This window comes from Pleurodeles waltl, chromosome 4_2 (genome assembly GCF_031143425.1).
Source record: "Pleurodeles waltl isolate 20211129_DDA chromosome 4_2, aPleWal1.hap1.20221129, whole genome shotgun sequence".
In the NCBI taxonomy this organism is placed as follows: domain Eukaryota; kingdom Metazoa; phylum Chordata; class Amphibia; order Caudata; family Salamandridae; genus Pleurodeles; species Pleurodeles waltl.
The window spans coordinates 667,865,033-667,886,837 of NC_090443.1; the positions used below are offsets into that span (position 1 = coordinate 667,865,033).

Below are 21,805 nucleotides of genomic sequence, written 5' to 3' on the forward strand. Positions count from 1 at the left end.
CCCCCTTGCAATTCGCAGATGGTGTCAGGGAAACCATCCTGCATCTGATTTTGCGACTTGCGAGTCGTCAGACTTGCAATTTGCAAGTCGCAAAATCGGATTTTCCTACATCTGGCCCTTTATTACATCATGTACAGGGAGGCTATCGTTGTTTGTAGCACTATATTGTACATAAACCCCTCCTCAGCTTGAGGTTTCTCTTCAAGTCCAGACCCCTCAGAAGTATGTTTTAAAAAGTCCCGTAACTCAGATGCTTGACTATATGTGCCCGGTGGATCTAGTCCTTGATCATCGTCAGCATCATTGCCCTCATTCTCCTAGCTGAGGGCTGTGCCATGGCATCATCTACAGCCTTTTGTTATAAAGTATGAAGATCTACACGTGAAATCTGCAGATCCGTTTCTTGTTCATCCTATGCCAGGGACTGCACTTTGTTGTGCTTTGAAGCCACTTTCCTTGCTGCCATCATGACTAGGCGATTGGAATGCACTAAAGCAGTGCTCCATTTCCTGTTTTATGGAGATGCTCAGCAACCAAGTCCCATTTCGTGAGACTTGGCTGCTGAACAAATCACTGCCACCTACACTGCCTGATGCGTGCCTGAAAAACACAGGAGGAGGCACTGGATGCTAACTTCTTAGCTCCCAATAGGCCTGACTGTGAACACGACCTCAGTCTCTCTGCCCCATCTCAGCACATGGGCGGTGACCACGTTCACCTGCAACATGAACGGCTTTTTCCTTTAGACACAGACTGGAGAAGACGTCTAAAAGGCAAAATAAAGGAATGTCTTTAATGATAAAAAAACACTAAAAGAGGTTTGCCCAATCAAAGAGGCTATAAGCTACCAATACCAGGAATTAGAGAAGTGAGGAGACGTATTCTATGAATCATTAGGAATCGCTCAAAAAGAGACTTATGATAAAAGTAATAGGTGTTTCCGGCTAGAAGAATTATTCAGTCCTGAGGATGACCCACTAATGATTTATGTCTTGATATAGGGTCGAAACGTTGACTACATTATATGTGGATTATGTCTGAGTGACTTCAAGACACCTGGAAGGAAGGGGTCCCATTGAAGTGTGCTCTTTTCCTATATGCTTTTAACCACATTTGTATATATTGTATATAACACTTTGGCACGCGTATCACTTTATCACTTTCAGTGTGTCGTATAAATTGGGAGCACCTATTCCATAATGAAGTTTTTATGATTAAAAGAGATATTATTTCATTAGATTGAATAATAAATGGTGATATCAATTAGATAGGAGTCATCATATATATATTTTTTTAAAGAATACGTTCTTATTTTTCTTATATATTTTCTTAAATGCCATGGGAGTTTAAGCATATACTTCCCCCAAGTTGACCTAATTTGTGTTTATTACAATTAAAAAACAGGCCATAATGAAATCACAATGAAGTGTGTTCTTACCAGCAGGATGAGGAGTGGAGGCGGCTTTATGCTTACATTTGGCAATATACATAGAAGAAATACACGCAAGGTGTATTTCTTTAAGAAAGACGGCACATTTAGTGTTAATGCTGTTGGGAAGACAGGACATCTGGTACCATTAGGACTGAGACGAGAAGATCATATGAGGGAGTAATACATAGTTAGAGACGGAATGCTGGGTCAAATAGTCCATTGTGTTGCTATTATTCAAACTGTAAGCAGAAATATCTCCAACCATCTTTGCTGTGGTACCAAAATATTGACTTTAAAATATCGCCTACAACAACATCGACTTGTACAATATTGTCAAGGGAAGTAGATGTGAAATTAGAATTGTAAAAATGTACTCCCTTGTGTGTGCTTACCTTGACGATATAGTGCAGTTTGATATTTTGTAGCCTATACTGTTTTAAGTGAATATTCTTACTTTCAATATTTTGCAACTGGGGCTCCTCCTCATTGGTGCCTCGACGCTGTAGGATAGCCCTGCTCTAAACAGGTTCTGGAGGGTGGTTACAGTTACAGCTTTTGGGGTGCCTTAACTCCATCCATGGATTATGCCTTACTGTCTCCCCTCATAACTCATGTTGACTGGACATACAAGCTGGAGCTCTCCTCTAGCTTACAAAACACCTCTTGGAGGATGACATATGTGAATGTGAACCCTGGTGCTCTTTCATCCAGTATGTGGAGCTGCGTGTTGCCTTTTGGCCGGTAACAAGTGTAAGTCCTGCCCGAGCTCTACTGCCCTGACCTACCACCGCTGTGCATGGCTATATAGGAGCCCAGAGGCATGGACAAAGGCTAGACTGAATGCAGCGGCATGGTCTTTGATCTAAACCTTGGCTGCCTTTCCACACATGCTCTGACAGTCAAAGTTAAGTGGGAGTACAGATTTCCATTGCAAACCAAGTACTCACTGTTTCGGTTAGTGGTGAAAGTGAGCACTCTTCCCTTGGCTAATCTCTGTAACTGCAATGATAGGAGAAAGTCTGAGACAAATTTACACGTCATATGATACAATATGGTAAATGTCTTGTATAATAATTTCTGATGGATACAAGTACCTTTGGATTCCTCTCAGTTCCCTTTTTTCATACTGAGAGGCATGGACAGGAAGCTACTCTATCCACCACAAAAAACGTTACCAAAGGTAAGTAATTTGTTTATCTATCGCAATTCCAGTCTAGTCCAAATGCTTCAGAATAGCCGCAGCTCTCTGTTGGTCACTCCTTATCTTTGAAATGCTAAATAACTAAGGTTTCCAAGTTTTAGTAAGAGTGAGATTACTGAATGTTATGCATATTTCTTGGTCCCTTTAATAATTTGTTTTTTGTGGCGCACCTTCTGTAATGCTGCATCAATTTCTTTTTGTTCAAACTGCATTCGTAGAAGCTTTTGCTCTTCAATGCGCCTCTGTTCTTCCTCCTCTCTTGCCCTTGCCATTTGTTCAAACCGGGCCTTCATGTTGACCTTGTGAGAAAATGGTGCTTCACATTTTCTTGCTGGCTTTTGGTCTTCAACATCCTGAAATAAATAAATGTATATACGAGCATCAAAACATTTGTAACCACGATGTAACACGTATGTACGCTCCAATTAAACTCTGTATTGTACTTATGCTAATACCGCACTCTTTAAACTACCACTAACAAGTCGTGGATCATACAGAGACGATTCGGAATGAATTGTCAAATATCTTCAAACTGGAAAATAAAAGATTGCTGGTATAGTGCGGGTGCAGCTACGAAATGGCTATCGGTTCTTTGCCTGATACATGCAACAATTATTCCTACCAGGCATAGAATTGGCAGTGATGCCAGTGAATTTAAAAATCGTCAGTTTAAGTTTAGGAATTATTTAAAGCACCGGTATCCTATTAGTCTTGGTGTCGAGAGCAATTTACATAGGTTTCAACGGCGTTAAAAAATGCACGAGAGAAAGGTTAGCATTTGGTGTTGATGATGAAAGTTTAGATGACGACACAGCTGAACAGCATGAGTCTTGGTTCTCTCACGTTTGTAGATAAAGATCGTGATGTGTGTTGTTTTGATGTGGTCCCTTGCAGGAGGAGTCCGGTGACCTTTTCTTTCTTTTAAGTTAGTGTTTTGTCGTGGAATGCTCTAAGGGTAGATTATGTCATTTTAAATAGGATTTTTCCTTACGCTTAAAGCCAGTGTAAAAAGTGTTACAGGTTAGCTACATGATCAAAACAATGGTTCTTTAGAGTTGTTCTATGTTTTTATTAAGTGTGAAAAAGATACAGGAAGAAAAGTAAGGATTCCCCAATCCGCTTCTCAAACTTTAGGGAACAAAGTAGATGTATGGAGAGAGGGGAATGTCTGTCTGAAGAAAATACGCTAACCACATAAAAGATGAAATAAAAAAATAAATTAAAAAAAAATAGAATCTGCAGGAAGCTCATTTGCTCGAGTAAAATTTTGAAAAATCCAATGCGTGAAGGTCTAGAAATATGGAAAGCCAAGGAGCATGTAGTAGGTAATAGAAACCACAGATTATTGCTGACAAAACTTAAGAGGACTAATTCCAGGAAACACATTTTAATTAAAGAGCAGAGATGTATCACTGCAGATATTTATAAAGATATAGGCGGTCATTCTGACCCTGGTGGTCAAAGACCGCCAGGGCGGAGGACCGCGGGAGCACCGCCGACAGGCCGGCGGTGCTCCAATGGGGATTCCGACCGCGGCGGTAAAGCCGCGGTCAGACCGGCAACACTGGCGGGCTCCCGCCAGTGTACCGCCGCCCCATTGAATCCTCCAAGGCGGCGCAGCTTGCTGCGCTGCCGAGGGGATTCCGACCCCCCCTACCGCCATCCAGATCCCGGCGGTCCGACCGCCGGGATCCGGATGGCGGTAGGGGGAGTCGCGGGGCCCCTGGGGGCCCCTGCAGTGCCCATGCCACTGGCATGGGCATTGCAGGGGCCCCCGTAAGAGGGCCCCTAAATGTATTTCACTGTCTGCTGCGCAGACAGTGAAATACGCGACGGGTGCAACTGCACCCGTCGCACAGCTTCCACTCCGCCGGCTCGATTCCGAGCCGGCTTCATCGTGGAAGCCTCTTTCCCGCTGGGCTGGCGGGCGGCCTGAAGGCGACCGCCCGCCAGCCCAGCGGGAAAGTCAGAATTACCGCCGCGGTCTTTCGACCGCGGAACGGTAACCTGACGGCGGGACTTTGGCGGGCGGCCTCCGCCGCCCGCCAAGGTCAGAATGAGGGCCATAGTGTCAGACCTGAGCATGTGCTCAGAAATAATTAGGGAAATGAAATATATCAGGTCCCTTTAAGGAAAAAAGAATCAGAGGATTTTATTGTAAACCCCTAGAACAAATAGATTTTGAGTAGCTCTCTTTCAAGCTATCTCTGACCTATGGTCTTACTAGGTATGGGGGATTTTGTGGAGTGTACAGGTGTAGTATCTAGGTTTGGACAGTAGCTGAGGTGGTTCAAATGTTATAGGACTTTAGTTGACCATTCATATGTAAAATACAATTAAGATGTTTGAACCTTGAGGTAGGCCTATGCAAATCGAAGGGGCACACATAGAATTTTTTTTTAGTGCAAGTAGCCATTTCAATGAAAAACGTGCTGTCTGTAAATTACAGTGCACTGCCACAATATATTTTTGCACCACCCGCTACAAACAACATCCTCATCACTCTCCTGCGAAATGGACTGGCTCATTTGCTATACTTTTTCTTTGTGTGATGCCTGAATTTTTGATAATCCCTGTGACTTTGGTGATGTAACAATGATGGTAGCACACCCACTTTGAAAATTGTTCCATCACCACTGAGTTATAATATTGAAGTGGGTTAGGCATTGAAATACAAAGCTATTGATAACAACCCTGAAGGACTGTACTGTATGTCTTGTCAATCTGGGAATGCGTCAGATTCTTTCAAGTTCCATGGGTGTTGCGTGGGAACACCATGGAACACCAAGGAACGCCCCTTTCACACACTGTTATGAATGAACGGGGCCATATTTACAAGGCCATGAAAAGCCACACAAGGTGGCTTTGCGTGGCCTTGTAAATATGGACTAGCACACTGCACCACCAAAGAGTAAAAAAAAAAAAATGATGCACCTATAGCACAGTGTGCCGCTTCGGCCTCATAAAGGAGACCCCAACAGTCTGTGTCTTTTGAATGGTTTGTACAAGGAAGCTTAACATATTGAGAGAAGTGGTAGAGGGAGAAATAGTGCACCTGTGAGAGAAGAGTTAATTTTGTAGAGTTTTGAATCCACTGATAAACCAGTTTTCATTTTTATCTGACAGGGGACCAGATTACATGTGTTAACCTATACTTTTTAAACTTCCCCCATGCAGCGTGGATTTATATATTGATATTAAATGTAAACATTTATGTGAAGCTTGGGCATGGCCTGGCAAGATGGCTGCATTGTCGCAACTCCTGTTAGCTCCCACTGCGGGCCAGTAATACTTATTAATCCTTACCCGTCCACCAGTTTGGAATGCCAGTGAAGTAGTTCAGAAACTTGGGAGGTGGAGCATGTTTGCGGGGGCCATGCTGTGACTGTACAGAGGCACCCCAACATACAGAAACTCAAGCCATGAGGGCCGACCCTCGAAGGCTACATCCGGAAGCTGTGCCAGATAAGCTGGCAACCCCAGAAGTACTCAAGGAGAGAAGCTGACGAGCACGGGCCCCTGGGATCTGGGCCCATCAGCGATCCTTGACCAAAACTGGGGATGGTGTGGCCTTATGGATTGGCCTATGAACAGGCAGAGTAGAGGACCTGCTCAGGTGCTGTGAGTGCTGCAGTGAAGTGCGTGATTGGCTTTCCCCCTGGGCCAGACAACGGGGCGCAGACTCCAGAAGGCCACAAGCGGCTCCTCGGGTTCCCGGCGAGGATTGAGAGAGGGGTCACTTCTCCCCAATCCAATGAGGGTGCAGGACCAAGGGCATTGATCCTGGAAGAACCTGAGCGTTGCCCTGGCTCGGGGATGGCTCTGGGAGACAAGCGAACAACATTGCCTTGCTGAATGTTGGGCTCTGGTGAGAGAATAAACCCTGCAGGAGCCCCCTCATACATACTGCCCACATAGTGAAACATGCTGCCCTCCCTCTACTCTATCCCCCCCACACCTGGACATTGAATCAGCTTGTGGAGCACACTCAACTGTAATCCTGCCATACAAGCCTGTGGGGAGAATCAAATTGGTGTAATCAACAAGCCTGCAACAAGCGCCCTTGCTGCACATTGGAAGAACCCACAGCTGCAACAAGAAAGTTGGCCCCTGACCCTTGCACGGACATCTCCGGTGTGTCTTGGTGCAGCCACACCCCGATCTGGGGAGGAGGTCTGGGCTCAGAGACAGAGATGGAGAGTTGCCACACTGTCTTGGATCACTACAGCTGCCTGTAGGGGGTTCTGGTGATAGTACATGAGAAGGCTGTGAATCTGTGCACAGGAATGAGATACCTGGCCCCTGGGCAAACTGGATTTTGCTGACAGGCCCTGTGACCATGGCTAACCCATAGAGGAGAGCAGTGCCTGGCTACCTGCGGCAAATGCTGTAGGGCTGACGTGCTAGATGTAGATCATCCTGTGCGGTTTGGGGCCTGGAGCCTATACAAAGTGGGCCCAGGGCCCTGCTGTGACCATCACAGCTTGGAGCCTCATGCAAAAGAAAGTCCTTGTATCTCAATGCCTAAAATGTGAAAGGACAAGGGCTGAAGACAGCCCACTCCAATAAAATAGATCAATAAACGGTGTCAACGCTGAAGACGCTGCACTCGGACCATGACTAAGAATGGCCCACTGATGCAACAGGCCGGGGGCCCACTGCGACGATACAAGACTGTTGTGTTGCATTACAAGGGAAGATGGACACAATGGCTATCGAGTTCAAGTACCTGCACATGGACATCTGAAAAGTCACGGATTGCACCACGGCCATGGAGGATGATGTAAATGTTTTGAAACTTGAGGTGAAATCGCTGAGAGCCACGGCTGAGGAACTAAAATGCAGTGCCACACATGTGGAGGAGCAAAAACTTTCAGGCCCCAAAACTATCTATCTTCTTCACAATTGAATGGGCACACCATGCAGTGGCAGCTGTACCGCACCTGGGAGCAGCCTCCCTAGCCATGATATCTCACCTGTTTAACCCCATTGTGACACTAATACTATCCTTCAACATATGCACATCCATAGCCCCCCCAGATATGAAGACAAACAAATCTTCATCTCTCCCGACAACACTCTTAAAGTTCAGAACTTGTGCGATAACTTCCAGTATATTTTTATGAACCCCCACGGGAGGTCCGGGATTTGCCTAGACACCCTAAGTCTGCTGATGTTCATGGGGGGCCACGCTGGCCCAGTGCAGTGCTCTGGCTGTAACAAGAAACCTTCTCTGGTGGACTTGGAGAGAGTGGGAACTTCTGCTAGAGATCGAATCCTTGTTTGGCCAGATGATGCTCTGCAGTCGAAGCTGCCTGGCTCAACGGACAGTGATACCTTCTCCAGGATCCGACTGGTACCTGACACATTGAGTGACAGTACGGATGCGCAATAATGACGAATGGGGCATGGGAGACCCCACAGGTGCACTAGTTAGGTGAAGACAGAATTCTTTGCCCTGAACCTGATGTGAATGCAGACACATGCTTTCCTGCACTGGCGAGCCGTAGGACCGATGCCTGTGCCGGCTGGACTGCAGTGATGTGTGGGATCCTGGAGGGAGAAGGTGGCTGATTTCAGTGGTCTACTTGTAACATTAAACCACTAAGTACAAGATTGAATGTTTATGTTGTTGTTCCCTGTCAGTTGAATTACTGCCCCTTGGAAACTGCCGGGCTATGTATTGGAGCTTGTTTCATCACCAACTGCTAGCTACTGTGTGATGGGTGGGTTAATCTTTAGCTTAGCTTTGCAGTGGAGGTTAGAAGGGGGCGGTCCTCCTAAGACCCGTTAAGTACCTGTTTCTGGTCTTGGGGTCTGAGGAGAGCATGATTCTTCAGCCTGGGGTGGGGGTTGAAATAATAATGTATTTCTGGTTTCTTTGCTGTTCTTTGATTAAAGGGCCATGCTCCTGCTGCTTATACCTCTTGCGCTGCCCTGTTACAACTACTATGGCCTGTTAGGAAGACCTTAGATTTCTCTGCAAGGGTCCATACTGGGTCTGAGACATAAACACAGTCCCCCACGTGGAACATTCGAGGAATAAACAAACCTGAGAAGTGCAATAGAATATATACATTCCTCAAGTGATACCATATATCGATTGCATTCCTACAGGATGCACATCTATGGGGTGACTGTATCCCAGCACTGTGGCGTAAGTGGAGGGTTCAAATTTATACCACCTCTTACTCTGGCATTGCAAGAGGGACGCTGCTATAGACTGGGTCTCTAGTTGGCAGAGGTATGCACTCTGTCCAAGTAGGGACCACAATCCTACTCGGGGTAAGTCAGATACACAACCTAAATGAACCTGTGCTTACCCTCTGGTAGCTTGGCATAGAGCCACCAGGCATAATTTAAGAGGCAAACTGTAAAGTATTTGAGCAACACTTGATAGAGTAACACAGTGAAATAATCACAAAAGGCACCGACCAAGTTAGAATAATAGATTATATTTTTATGAGTAAAACAAGATCAAAACAACAAAAATCCAATAAGTAGAAGCTGAGATATGAATATTTAAAGATTAAATGTAACCGTAGTGCTTTGATGCATAAAGTGCCAACCAGAGCTATCTGGTTATACTAGACCAGGGTGAATCCAAAGTTCAGCCTGACTGAGATGGAACGCAGGCCGACTACAGGGACCAACCTTGTCCCACTGAAAACAATACCTTGTGTGGAGGATTGCATGGACGTTGAGGTTCCAATGCAAGGAGCATAGAAGACAATGCTAAGGCTATGTGTCGGTTCCAATCTGTGCAGTCAGGGAATGTCGTAACACAACTGGAAAGTAAGGGAGAGTTGAGGATATAAAAAATGTATATATCCAAAGGGAACAACACCGTACTGATCTCCCTAAATACAAAACCAAAATCACACAAGAAAGTACGGGGTTCAAAGGGAGCTCTAAGCTGTGGAAATTGTCCTAGTAGCTCTTAGACCATATTAAGTACGTTGATGCTGGTGGATACTGTGGAGAGTCGAGGTGGAGGAGGGGGAGGGAAAGTTTCCTTTACGGACTAGGTGGTCTCACACACTATTTAGTGTCATGCTTCATCATATGACCACCTAGCCCCACCCAGGTAGGACAATGCCACCTGGGCGGACTAAACCTAACTGTTAAAGGAACAGGAGGGAGTGCGTAAATTATCACTGTTCTAGAAAAGTGTGGGATCCAGCTAACCTAGGGGTATACTTAAAAACACCTAAGCAGTCACCTATGTGAAAGTACACTTTAATGGTGGAGACCGTTGGTGTGGTTAAAAAACAACACTCCACAGCAAAGCAAACACACATGTGACATAGAAAGCAGAAAACATGAACTGCACACGTGTATGGAACAAAACTAAAAACGGGGAGAAACATATTCTTACCCTAAACCTGAAGGCAACTAGCCCCAGGTGTCCAGGAGGGGGAGAGTCCCCTTATTGTCACACATTATGTGGATAAAGTAATAAAATATGGTAAAAAAAGAAATGGCAATATATCAACTACATAGCGCTCTATCTGATGAAGGCAAGTAGGAAAAATAGTAATGAGTCCCAACATGGGGTAAGTATTGTCTCAGGAAGACCAGGCAACTCAAGTAATTTACTTAAGTATGATGTAAATCAGCCTAATAAGAATGAAATATACAACAGAAGAGGAAAAAATAAAAAATACGAAATAAGAAATAAACAGGAGAGATCTTATCTGTGCAACGGGGGCCGAAGACTCACAACTCCAAAGGGGGCGCTCACTGTGCGCCTATACCGTCCCCTCGCTGGACCGCTTGTGTGAGATGTCCAGGGGGAAGGCGGTATTTGAAGGGAAGAGTTAATTGGCCCAGCGCGACAATTCGCGCAATCACCGCTACTAGCCCAGGTGTTTAAGATACGGTTAATAGGGGCCAGTGCGCCAAAACGCGCAATTACCGCCGCCGGACCTGGGCTGTGTAGCCAGATACGATGCATGGAGCCGGTGTGCGGCATCGGAAGAGCGACATCGCGTGACGGGATGTCACATGACTCCGCACCGCTAATGGAATGCTGGGAAGTGTAGTTCCCAGTATTACCGGCGGTGAAGTCAGCCCATCTCGCATTTTGCGGGAGGGGCAACAGGATCGAAGGAATTGAGAAACAAAAGATAGCAAAAGAAGAAAGTAAATGAATAAGTGGTGAAGGGGGAGCAAAACGGGGGAAGAAAACAGAAGGAAAGGGAAAAAACAGAAGGAAACAGAACACAGAAGGAAAAGGGAAAGATAAAGGCTAAAGAAGAAAAAGGAGGAGCAACAGAAATGGAGGGGGGGAAGCCAAGGGAGTGGTATGAAGGAAATGGGACAGAAAAGGATAAAGGTGGGTGGGGGAAAAAATAAGAAAAGAAAAGAAAAAAGAAAGAAACAAAAGAAAAGAAAAGGGGGGAAAAGAGAAAAGAAGAAATGCACGGAAATAAAGGGGGCAGCGGGGAAGGAGAGAAATGGAGGGGGAACAGAGCAGAGGGGAAGGAGAGGGATAGAGGCGGAACAGAGAGGAAGAAGCACCAAGGAAAGTGCAGAGGGTGAAGGAGGAAGTAGGCGACTACTCTGCACCACAGGGTGGTTTCCAGGCAAAGTATTGCTGTATACCAAAATTATAGTGGACAAGATTATTTGTTAAGTGAGAACCATGGGATCTCATCATTCAGGCCATTAGTGTCTGAGTGTAGTCTCCAGACCCAGCGTTGTTCATAGAAAAATAACTTCTGTGTCATATTGTTGGTCGTGGGTGGTAATTGTTCTAGAACAGTCAAAATAAATCATCCGGTGTATGGTTGTTCAGAATGAAATGACTTGTGAGCTTAGTTGCGTCGCGCTTGCTGCGGATAGTGCTCCTGTGCTCGCAGATTCTGGTAGCACCTTTGCCCGAGTCTGGCCTGCCTGTATGTAGACAGTTTTGAGAAACAAGTGGTTCTCCATGATGACAACCCGTTCCTACAACAGATCAAATTATGCAAACGGTCTATAGACGACATCTTACTCATTTGGACAGGTACCATAGAAGAAGCCTTAGCCTTCTCGAACTGGCTTAATACGGCTAACCCTTTCCTGAAATTTACCATTAATATATGCGATAACCAACTGCCGTTTCCGGATCTACTTATTTATGAGAATAATGGATCCTTAGCTATTGAGGTCTACTTCAAACCTACAGATCGCAACAACCTTCTCCAGTTTCAGAGCTGTCACCCTAGGTTTCTTAAGGAGAATCTCACTTTGGGGCAGTTCTTACGCCTGAGACGGAACTGCTCGAACCTTACAGACTATGCAAAACATCGCAACAAACTTTCTACCAAACTGCAAGAAAAAGATTACCCCACACACCTCATCAGAAGAGCCAACAAAAGAGCTTGCAATAATAACAAAGATCAATTGTTGCAACCACGCATCAACAAACCCAACCCGGAACAGATAGTGTGCGTAACTACATTCAACCCACTGTCCAACAAGATCCAAAAAATCATCAGAGATGCCTGGAAGATCCTGACATCTGGAGCCCTCCCCTTCCAACAGCCATTGCTGGCCTATAAAAGAGCCACGAATATACGTGACATGGTGGTCCATACTAGACCCACCGCTAAACCATGTGGTAAACAGACAACACTATGGCATCTACCTCCCCCTACTGGACACTATCCATGTGGCAAGTGTAGTATATGCCGGTTTACACAGAAATCTACAATAGTGAACCTCGGTCTGAAAACCCCGTGGGTTCTGAAGTCACTCACTAACTGCAACAGTAAAAATTTGGTTTATTTGATCAAGTGCCCCTGCCAGCTAAGATACATTGGAATGACAACGAGGAAAGTGGGCACCAGAATCTGCGAGCACAGGAGCACTATCCGCTGCAAGCACGATGCAACTAAGCTCACAAGTCATTTCATTCTGAACAACCATTCACCGGATGATTTATTTTGGACTGTTCTAGAACAATTACCACCCACGACCAACAATATGACACAGAAGTTATTTTTCTATGAACAACGCTGGGTCTGGAGACTACACTCAGACACTAATGGCCTGAATGATGAGATCCCATGGTTCTCACTTAACAAATAATCTTGTCTGCTTTAATTTTGGTATAGAGCAATACTTTGCCTGGTAACCACCCTGTGGTGCAGAATAGTCGCCCACCTCCTCCTTCACCCTCTGCACTTTCCTTGGTGCTTCTTCCTCTCTGTTCCCCCTCTATCCCTCTCCTTACCCTCTGCTCTGTTCCCCCTCCATTTCTCTCCTTCCCCGCTGCCCCCTCTTATACCCTCCCCTTGCCCTCTTTATTTACGTGCATTTCTTCTTTTCTCTTTTCCCCCTTTTCTTTTCTTTTCTTTCGTTTAGTTTCTTTTTTCTTTTCTTCTTCTTTTCTCCCCCACCCACCTTTATACTTTTCTGGAACCTATTAACCATATCTTAAACACCTGGGCTAGTAGCGGTGATTGCACGAATTGTCGCACTGGGGCCAATTAACTCTTCCCTTCAAATACCGCCTTCCCCCTGGACATCTCACACAAGCGGTCCAGCGAGGAGACTGTATAGGCGCACAGTGAGCGCCCCCTTTGGAGTTGCGAGTCTTCGGCCCCGTGGCACAGATAAGATCTCTCCTGTTTATTTCTTATTTCTTTCTTTTTTCCTCTTCTGTTGTATATTTCATTCTTATTAGGCTGATTTACAGCATACTTAAGTAAATTACTTGAGTTGCCTGGTCTTCCTGAGACAATACTTACCCCATGTTGGGATTCATTACTATTTTTCCTACTTGCCTTCATCAGATAGAACGCTATGTAGTTGATATATTCCCATTCACCATATTTCATTACTCTATCCATATAGTGTATGACAATAAGGGGACTCTCCCCCTCCTGGACAGCTGGGGCTAGTTGCCTTCAGGTTTAGGGTAAGAATATGTTTCTCCCCGTTTTTAATTTTGTTCCACACACGTGTGCAGTGCATGTATTCTGCTTTCTATGTCACGGGTGTGTTTGCTTTGCTGTGGAGTGTTGTTTTACAATCCTTATGTGTGCTTTATTCCCCCCCCCATGCCTTAACAAGGTAATTCCTTGCTTAAGGTAGGCCCCTTACATTCATTGCACCTTCTTCCACCTACTCTCTCATTGCATAGAGTATTATTAATTTTTGTTCCCTCATATTATATGAGACATAGGGATCCTGGGCCCTGACGAATGCCCCAAGACCTTCCTTGGCTCAAAAGAGTCGACAAAAACATGTTGGCCATTGACTCTTAGATAGGTGACCCTGTGAGCCCTTGCTCTCATAGAGGTGTCCCCATTTTTGTTTTTAACCACACCAACAGTCTCCACCATTAAAGTGTACTTTCACATAGGTGACTGCTTAGGGGTTTTTAAGTATTCCCCAAGGTTATCTGGATCCCACACTTTTCCAGAACAGTGATAATTTAGGCACTCCCTCCTGTTCCTTTAACAGTGAGGTTGAGTCCGCCCAGGTGGCATTGTCCTACCTGGGTGGGGCTAGGTGGTCATATGATGAAGCATGACACTATATAGTGTGTGAGACCACCTAGTCCGTAAAGGAAACTTTCCCTCCTCCGCCTCGACTCTTCACAGTATCAACCAGCATCAACTTACCTAATATGGTCTAAGAGCTACTAGGAAAATGTCCACAGCTTAGAGCTCCCTTTGAACCCCGTACTTTCTTGGGTGATTTCAGTCAGGGAATGTATCATCATCGAGCCACGCAATTGTCGATCCTTGAGTTCAGAAGCACAGCAGTCCTTCTTGGCAGACTGTCCTCAGGTCCAGAAGTGTACTGATTTGGTAGGGTCAGAAGTCCAGTTGTTATACCCAATGGTGCCTTTGAAGTAAGGGTGACTTCAAAGAGGTGCTTTGAAGTGCACACGGGTCCTCCCTTTCTTGTCCTAGCTCCAGACACACGCCAGGGTGCTATGCAGCTCTTTGTGTGAGGACAGGCACTGCCCTATTCAGGTACAAGTGTCAGCTCCTTCTCCCATCCTGCCCAGGATGGGCCTTCAGCCTAGTGATGGGCCATTGGGATGTGAATGGCACATCAGGCACACCTCAGCTACCTTTCCGTGTGACTGTCTAGAGGGAATGCACAAGGCCTAGCTGTCACCCAACCCAGATGTGTATTGGAGGCCGGCAGCAGGCACACAGGACTTAAGAGCATAAAGGTGCCAACTTTATAAAAGGAGCGTTTTTAAAGTTGTAATCATACATCCAACTTTACCATTAAGGAGGTTTATTATTCCAAGTCCATAGGTACCAAACACAACAGCCCTACTCCTTCACAATCAAGAAGGATGCTTAATAAATATATTAAGGAATCCCCAATGTTATCCTATAAGCGGGGTGTTGGAAATGGCCCTTTTTGCAAGGTTATCACCAAAATGTTTGTCTCTGACCTCCTGTTTCTGACTGTGAGCTGCATTTCCTTTTTGCTTGCTTTTGGACTCTGGGCACTTTACCACTGCTGACCAGTGCTAAAGTGCAAGTGCTCTCTGTCTAACTTTGTATTGGTGATTGGTTTATCCATGATTGGTATATTTGATTTACTAGTAAATCCCTAGCATGCACCATGTGTGCCCAGGGCTCATAAATCTAATGCTACTAGTGGGCCTGCAACAATGATTGTTCCACCCACGATTAGCTCTGTAAAATGTCTCAGGCCTGCGGTTGCAGTGCCTTTGTGTGCAATTGTAAACTGCCATTTCAACTTGGCAACGCACCCACTTGCCAGTCGCAAATCTTCCTTTTTGCTACATGTAAGTCACCCCTAAGGTAAGCCCAAGGCAGTCCCATGGGCAGGGTGCGGTGTGTGTAAAGGTAGGACATGTACTGGTGTGCTTCATATGTCCTGATAGTGAAATACTGCCAAATTCTTTTTTCACTATTGCAAGGCCTATCTCTCCCACAGGGTAACATGGGGATTGCCTTGAACTATCTTTTAAGTGTAATTTCCCACCGGGAGCAGATGGAGATCTGGAGTCTGGGGTCTCTGAACTCACAATTCAAAAATACGTCTTTTGGTGAAGTTAATTTTTTAATTGTAAGTTTGAAAATTTCACTTGTAGAAAGTGGGCATTTTCTTGCTAAACCATTCTGTGCCTCTGACTGGCTGTGGAATACATGTCTGAGTCAGGATGACAGTCGGGCTGTTTGGGAATTCACTCTAGACAGTCACACAAAGGGAACTGAGGGGTGCCCTGCATACCCTAATGGGTGTTCCTTAGCTAGAGTGGTGGGAGAAGCTGACACTTCCACCTGAATAGGGTTTTGTCTGTCCTTACAGAAATCAGTCTCAGACCCCCGAGGTGTATCTTGGGCTAGGACAGGAAAGGCAGGGTCTTGTGCACTACAAATACTTCTCTTTGAAGTTTGCCTACTTCAGAGATAGAAAAAGTTAGAATACTTCTGGACTGAGGACATTCTGCCAAGAAGAAGAGCTGGATGCTATAGTAAGGACTGCCACTCTGCCTGTTGCTTTGTTGTGCCTGCCTGCTGCTTGCTGCTTCTGTCTTGGAAGTGGAAGGTCTGGCCTTTGCTTTCTGCATCCTGCTTCCCAAGGTTCTCCAAGGGCTTGAGTAGCGTTTGCCACTTGTTAAGAAGTCTCAGGGACATCAAAGACTTTATCTGCCAACACCTTGGTTCCTCTGCTGAGAGCCCTGTCCTGCCAAGCAGTGCTAAATCCAGTATGGGCCCTGAAAGGAGGTTTTTGGTGTTACAAGAAGAAAATCCACACATCGACTCACTGCATAATTCCGAACTAACGCATAGCTGTAAGGATTCAAAGCATTGCTGCTGCCCGCACTGGAGCATGGTCCCCGCTTGACGCAATGACCACGGTTTTCCACGCAGGCCCCAGCTTTCTGTCACAGTGCATCAAAGAAAACAACACTGTGTGAGTTTGGAGTACCGCGTCACTGCAGTCCATGACGCACCATCCTGACTTCGACGCAGCCCCTGATTCATTACTGTGAGATCAACCCATTGCTGCTTGACTTCCAACGCACAATCCCTGTGTACCAGTTTCTTCATCAACACCGCACCACAGAAATAAACTGACGTTTCACGATGCAAACAACACGTCACCTCCCCCATGGCAGTAAGGAACTGGCACATCACCTCCCCTGCCTGGCAGTAGGAACCAACGCATCACCTCCCCTGCAACAGTAAGGAACCAATGCTTCACTGGCTCTTTTGACTCAACACCTCCCTTGCGGCCAATATCGTCTTTGGTTTTTTTACACATCTCAGGTACTTTGCCTCAATCAAGCGCTTCATTGATTTCAAGGAACTACAATTACATTTAATAATTTAAAAGTGATATCTTTGCTTGTGTATGTTGGATTTTTGTTGTTTTGGTCTTGTTGTACTCAGATAAGCATTGGCTACTTTTCTAAACTGGTATGGAATACTTATGTGGTGTTTTCACTGTGTTACTGTGAATGTGTGTGTACAATAATTTACACATTGTTTCTAAGATAAGCCTGACTTCTTGAGTCAAGCTACCAAAGGGGTGAGCAGGGGTTTTCTTCGCTTTGTGACTGCCTTACGCTGATTAGAATGAGGGTCCCTACTTGGATAGAGTGCAAACCACTGCTAACTAGAGACCCTATTTCTAACAAAGGCTAGGCCTTACAGTAGTGAAAAACAATTTAAGTAGTTTTTCACCACCAGGATATGTAAAGCTAAAAAGTATAAATCCTGCCTTCTACTCACTGTGCACCCTGCCCTATGTGCTATCTAAATCCTACCAAAGGGGTGTCTTATGTGCAATACAAGGGGAATTAAGGCTTGGCAAAGGGGTTTAAATGCAAAGTCGGCATGGCAGTGAAACTGTATTTACAGGGGAATATTGATTAGAAATCCCTTTTTTGTGATGTAACAGTGGCGCAAACCTTGAACTCATATCTATGAGGCCACACAAAGCCACTTTGCATGGCTTTGAATGGCCTCATAGATATGGAGTAAGGCAAGACAGCACAAATCCCCGCAACTCCTTACTCCGCACAAAGGTGACGTTTTCATAGGATTTGTGGTGGGTGTTCCCATGAAACACCCATGGATTTGGACACATCCCCAGATTTCCAAGAGCTTGTAAACCTGGGGATGTGTCAAAACCTTATGCCTCCCAGGGGAGGAGCAATGAGGAGAAATATATTTATTTCTCCACTTTTGTAATCTCTTTCTTTGTGTGCTGCATTCTGTATCATACATAGAAAGAGGAAAAACGCCTCCAAGTATTGTTTTTGTGTAGGAAGGTGCTCCTTCCTGTACAAAAACAATCATGCCTCCTACCCAGACAACCTTTCACCATGGTGCAAGCCTGCCTTCATTGGTGTTAGGCTGCCAAAAATGCGCTGCAGCAGTGGGAAAGGCAGGGCTGCACTGTATTACTTAAATACGGCGCATTTCTGTCCTATCCCTTTGACGCAGGGCAGTGCAGCAAGGTGACATGCTGCACTTCACTGCACCAAAAGCCCATAAATATGGACCACTTGCTCTGCAGTGGTAGGCCTGAGACATGTTTAAAGGACTACTTCAGTGAACAGCACAATCAGACCCACTATTTGCATTTAATTTACAAGCCCATAGCACATATAGTGCACTTTACTAGGGACTTATAATTAAATTATATAGGCCAAATGTGGATACACTGAACTTACCATGTTTTAGAGGAGTGAGCACATGCACTTTAGGACTTGTTAGTAGTGGTAAAGTGCCCGGAGTCCTAAGGCCAACAAAAACAGATCAGCAAAAGTGAAGCAAGGCAGTAAAAATGTTTGAGGGAAGACCACCCTAAGACTGTGAGGTCTAACAGGCACTCATATGGATGGTTCTGAGGGTGCCTTTTCAGAAAATACAAGTTTGTATTGATCCAGAGAGATGATATGTTATCTTTCATGGGACCTTGGACGCTTACGGGTCTATGCTCTCAATGTAGATGACGGGGCCTTTTATGGTGATGTGCTGGTGGCTGCACAGAGATTCCTTCTCGCTGAGTTGATTGGGGCTGGGGACTGTAACTGTGTGCTGGTTGGTGAGATGGACTGCTTCCCCGCAATGTAGGATACTAAGCCCAAACTGACAGATGCTATAAAACAGATGATGCAGTGGGGTGGGACTCATAGATATTTGGAGGGCTCAAAACCGCAAACTTGTGCATGCTCTTGTTATACGCTGCCCTCAAAAACATATAGTAGGCTAGACTACTTCCTCACACAGGCAGAGTAGACTCTGCAAGTGATGGATACAACTTATCTGGCCAGGTTTATTTCTGACCACTCGCCCCTCCTTCTGACGTACTCTTTGGTTCGGCAACTACCCTGACCCCCGTTGTAGCAAATGAAAGTGGAGGCCCTTACTAATCCAATCTATATAGAGACAATAGCAGAATCACTGATCGATTATTTCGCACATAACTGGGAAAGCACACAACATAGAGCAACAGAGTAGGACACTATGAAGGTGGGGCTCAGAGGAGTGGGAATGGCAACCACGATAGGTATCCAGCACACGTTAGATCGGGACTGGACATTGTAGGAACACACATTAGCAAATGTGGAAAAAGAGCTGCCACATAATCAGATGGAGCGCTTGAAGCTTTACTCTTCATGCTAATGACTAGAAAAGCATATACGTCTCACTGATACATGCAGGCTCCACATGGAAGGGAACAGGGTGGGTCAGCTATTGGCCAGAATAATAAAACAGGAACACTACACTGGTTATTACAGATTAGATGGGAAGGGTGGTGCACACACAACAAGCCATCCACTAGACTTTGACCATGCACCTACAAGGAGTGTATATATTTCATGGTGTGGCCACAGCACATCTGGTAGTCGCCTACTTAAACTCCCTACTAATGATGCATTTAGTGGGTCCTGAACAAGAGGAATTAAAGGGTCATGTGACTAAACAGGAAATACTACAGGACACAGATACCCCACAGATGGAAAAAGCCCCAGGGGTAGAATGATTGTCCGCCAAGCTCTATAGACCCTCCCACGGACCATGACTGACAAATTGTTACAGGTGTAGCAGGAAGCCATAGAACGGAGCATACTGTCACTTCCACAAGAGAGGCCCTGTTTGTGCTGCTACCTAAGCCGGAGAAGGATCGGATGGATGCCACTTCCTACCTCCCCATATCAATATTGAATGTAGATCTAAAAATACTTTGCCAGATTCTAGTGAAACACCTCTGCTGCTATCTTCCGAAGCTGGTCCACCCAGATCTGTCCAGATTTATTCCTTGAAGAAACATCCTTTGCAACCAGCGAAAATGATCACACATGCCTCATGCATTCTGCCTGGCTGATGATCAATATGCACTGGAGTTTTTAGTCACAGAAAAGGCATTTGATTCATTCAGCTGGGACTATTTATGGCAGGTGCTCGATAGAGTGGGGTTGGGTCCCAAATTCAATTCATGCATAAGGCTGCTGTACATGGAGCCGCTGGTGAGAGTGCGCAAGGATGTCTTGTGGCGAAGTTGAATCGATTACAAAGAGGTACCAGGCAGGGATATACCCTGAACCCCTTGCTTTTCATTCTGGCAAAGGACCCGGTGGCATGTAGATTGCGGCAGGTGCAGCAGGGTTGGGGGTTCCGTTGGGTCAGACGGCCCATGTGGTGTCATTATATGTGGATGACACTATGGTTTATTTGATTTTTGCCAACCAGACGTATGAGCTCCAATCCTGTTAAATGTGTTGAGGGAATTCAGGGAGCTCTCTGAATATTCGTAAACCATCCAAAATCTTCATTGTTCCCAATGTTTGCTGAAAGAAATAGAGATCACATAGCTTCCTGCAGAGGGTCTGCCATGGAAAACAGAAAACGTGCAGTTATGTACATTGCGCACGGGGTCCAACAGTGCCATGCCCCTAATATGGGCCACGTGATTGAAAACTGAATGGATGTGTGCAGGTTTGCAAACACCCTGAAAATTCTCCTTTATGGGGAAAATAGCCTTAATTAAAACTTTAGTACACCCCCATTGTCTGTATGCATTGCAGGGAACTATGTATGAAATGCCCTGGAGTTACTTTCAGGAATTTGACCAGCTCCTGGTAGACCTGCTACGGGCAGGAAAGAGACGCAGGGTGGAATTGGCCACGCTCAGATTAGAATGGGGTGAGGCAGGCATGGAGGTACCTGACCTCGAATCGTATTATTTGGCATTACACCTACACTGTATGCTGTACATTGGTTTGATGGTGAGCCAAATTGGGATGCATCCTTATTGTTGAGCACATACAATGGTGATGATTTAGGGTCCTTATTATTACAGGGTAACAGAACTCTTGTCACATGTGGTCAGACTGGTATGCAGGCTCTGGGAACAAGCACTGCAGGGGTGCTTCACAGAGCACCATATGAGTTGGAATTGGAGATTTGTAAAATTCAGCCTTTTGCACGAAGAGCAATCAATTACATTGGCAAGGGGGGAGGCTGTGTCACCTTAATGCTTTATCTCCTGCCGGTCGATATAATACGTTAGAAGATGCAAGTGAAACGTTTCATCTGGGGAGAGGGCTGTTCCTCCCATACGCGATGATAGCTGCAACTGCACAGGGGATGTGGCCTGGATTCCCTGAGGCCCTGGAACCCTTACAGACTCATGTCACACTGCTAACAGTGCTGGGGGGTTGCAGATGCTTCACACACTTATACTGTGCACTCCGACCAGAGAGGCCATGGCCTCCCCTAAAGACTGAGGACACGTGGTGCCAGTTGTGTGAACACCCGAAATGGACTAGAATACATAAGGTGATGAGCGAAGTCTCAGTTAACTCAAGATTTAAACATATTCAATATAATATAACATAAATTGCATAACTCTCCCTCAGACGTATGCATGCTATTCACGCTGATAGGGACTCTGGGTGTACACGCTGCGGGTACATTCCAGCGGACATTATCTGTCTCCTGTGGGGCTATCCTCAAATAGTGCCTTACTGGACTGAGATCATGAGTCATTTATATAGGGCAACTGGCTGGATAATCTCTAGAGAGCTAAAAGAGTGCCTAGTGGGACTAGTCCCTACCAAAAACAAAAGGAAACTGATCAGACAATTAGCAATACTAAGGGTGACAATGGCCAAACAATGTATAGCCATTAGGTGGTTGAGCCCCAGCGCTCTCTTGAAGTCT

At 45.5% G+C, this 21,805-nt stretch overlaps 1 protein-coding gene across 7 annotated transcripts in view; it reads right to left on the reverse strand.

The window, feature by feature from the left end:
- Positions 1-21,805, reverse strand: part of NEXN (nexilin F-actin binding protein) — a 353,325-nt gene that overhangs the window by 39,568 nt on the left and 291,952 nt on the right. For all 7 annotated transcript variants that reach the window (XM_069232244.1, XM_069232240.1, XM_069232243.1 and 4 more), the window contains one exon: positions 2,804-2,986. In XM_069232244.1, the coding sequence (XP_069088345.1) occupies positions 2,804-2,986 (183 nt within the window). The remainder of the gene's footprint in view (positions 1-2,803; positions 2,987-21,805) is intronic.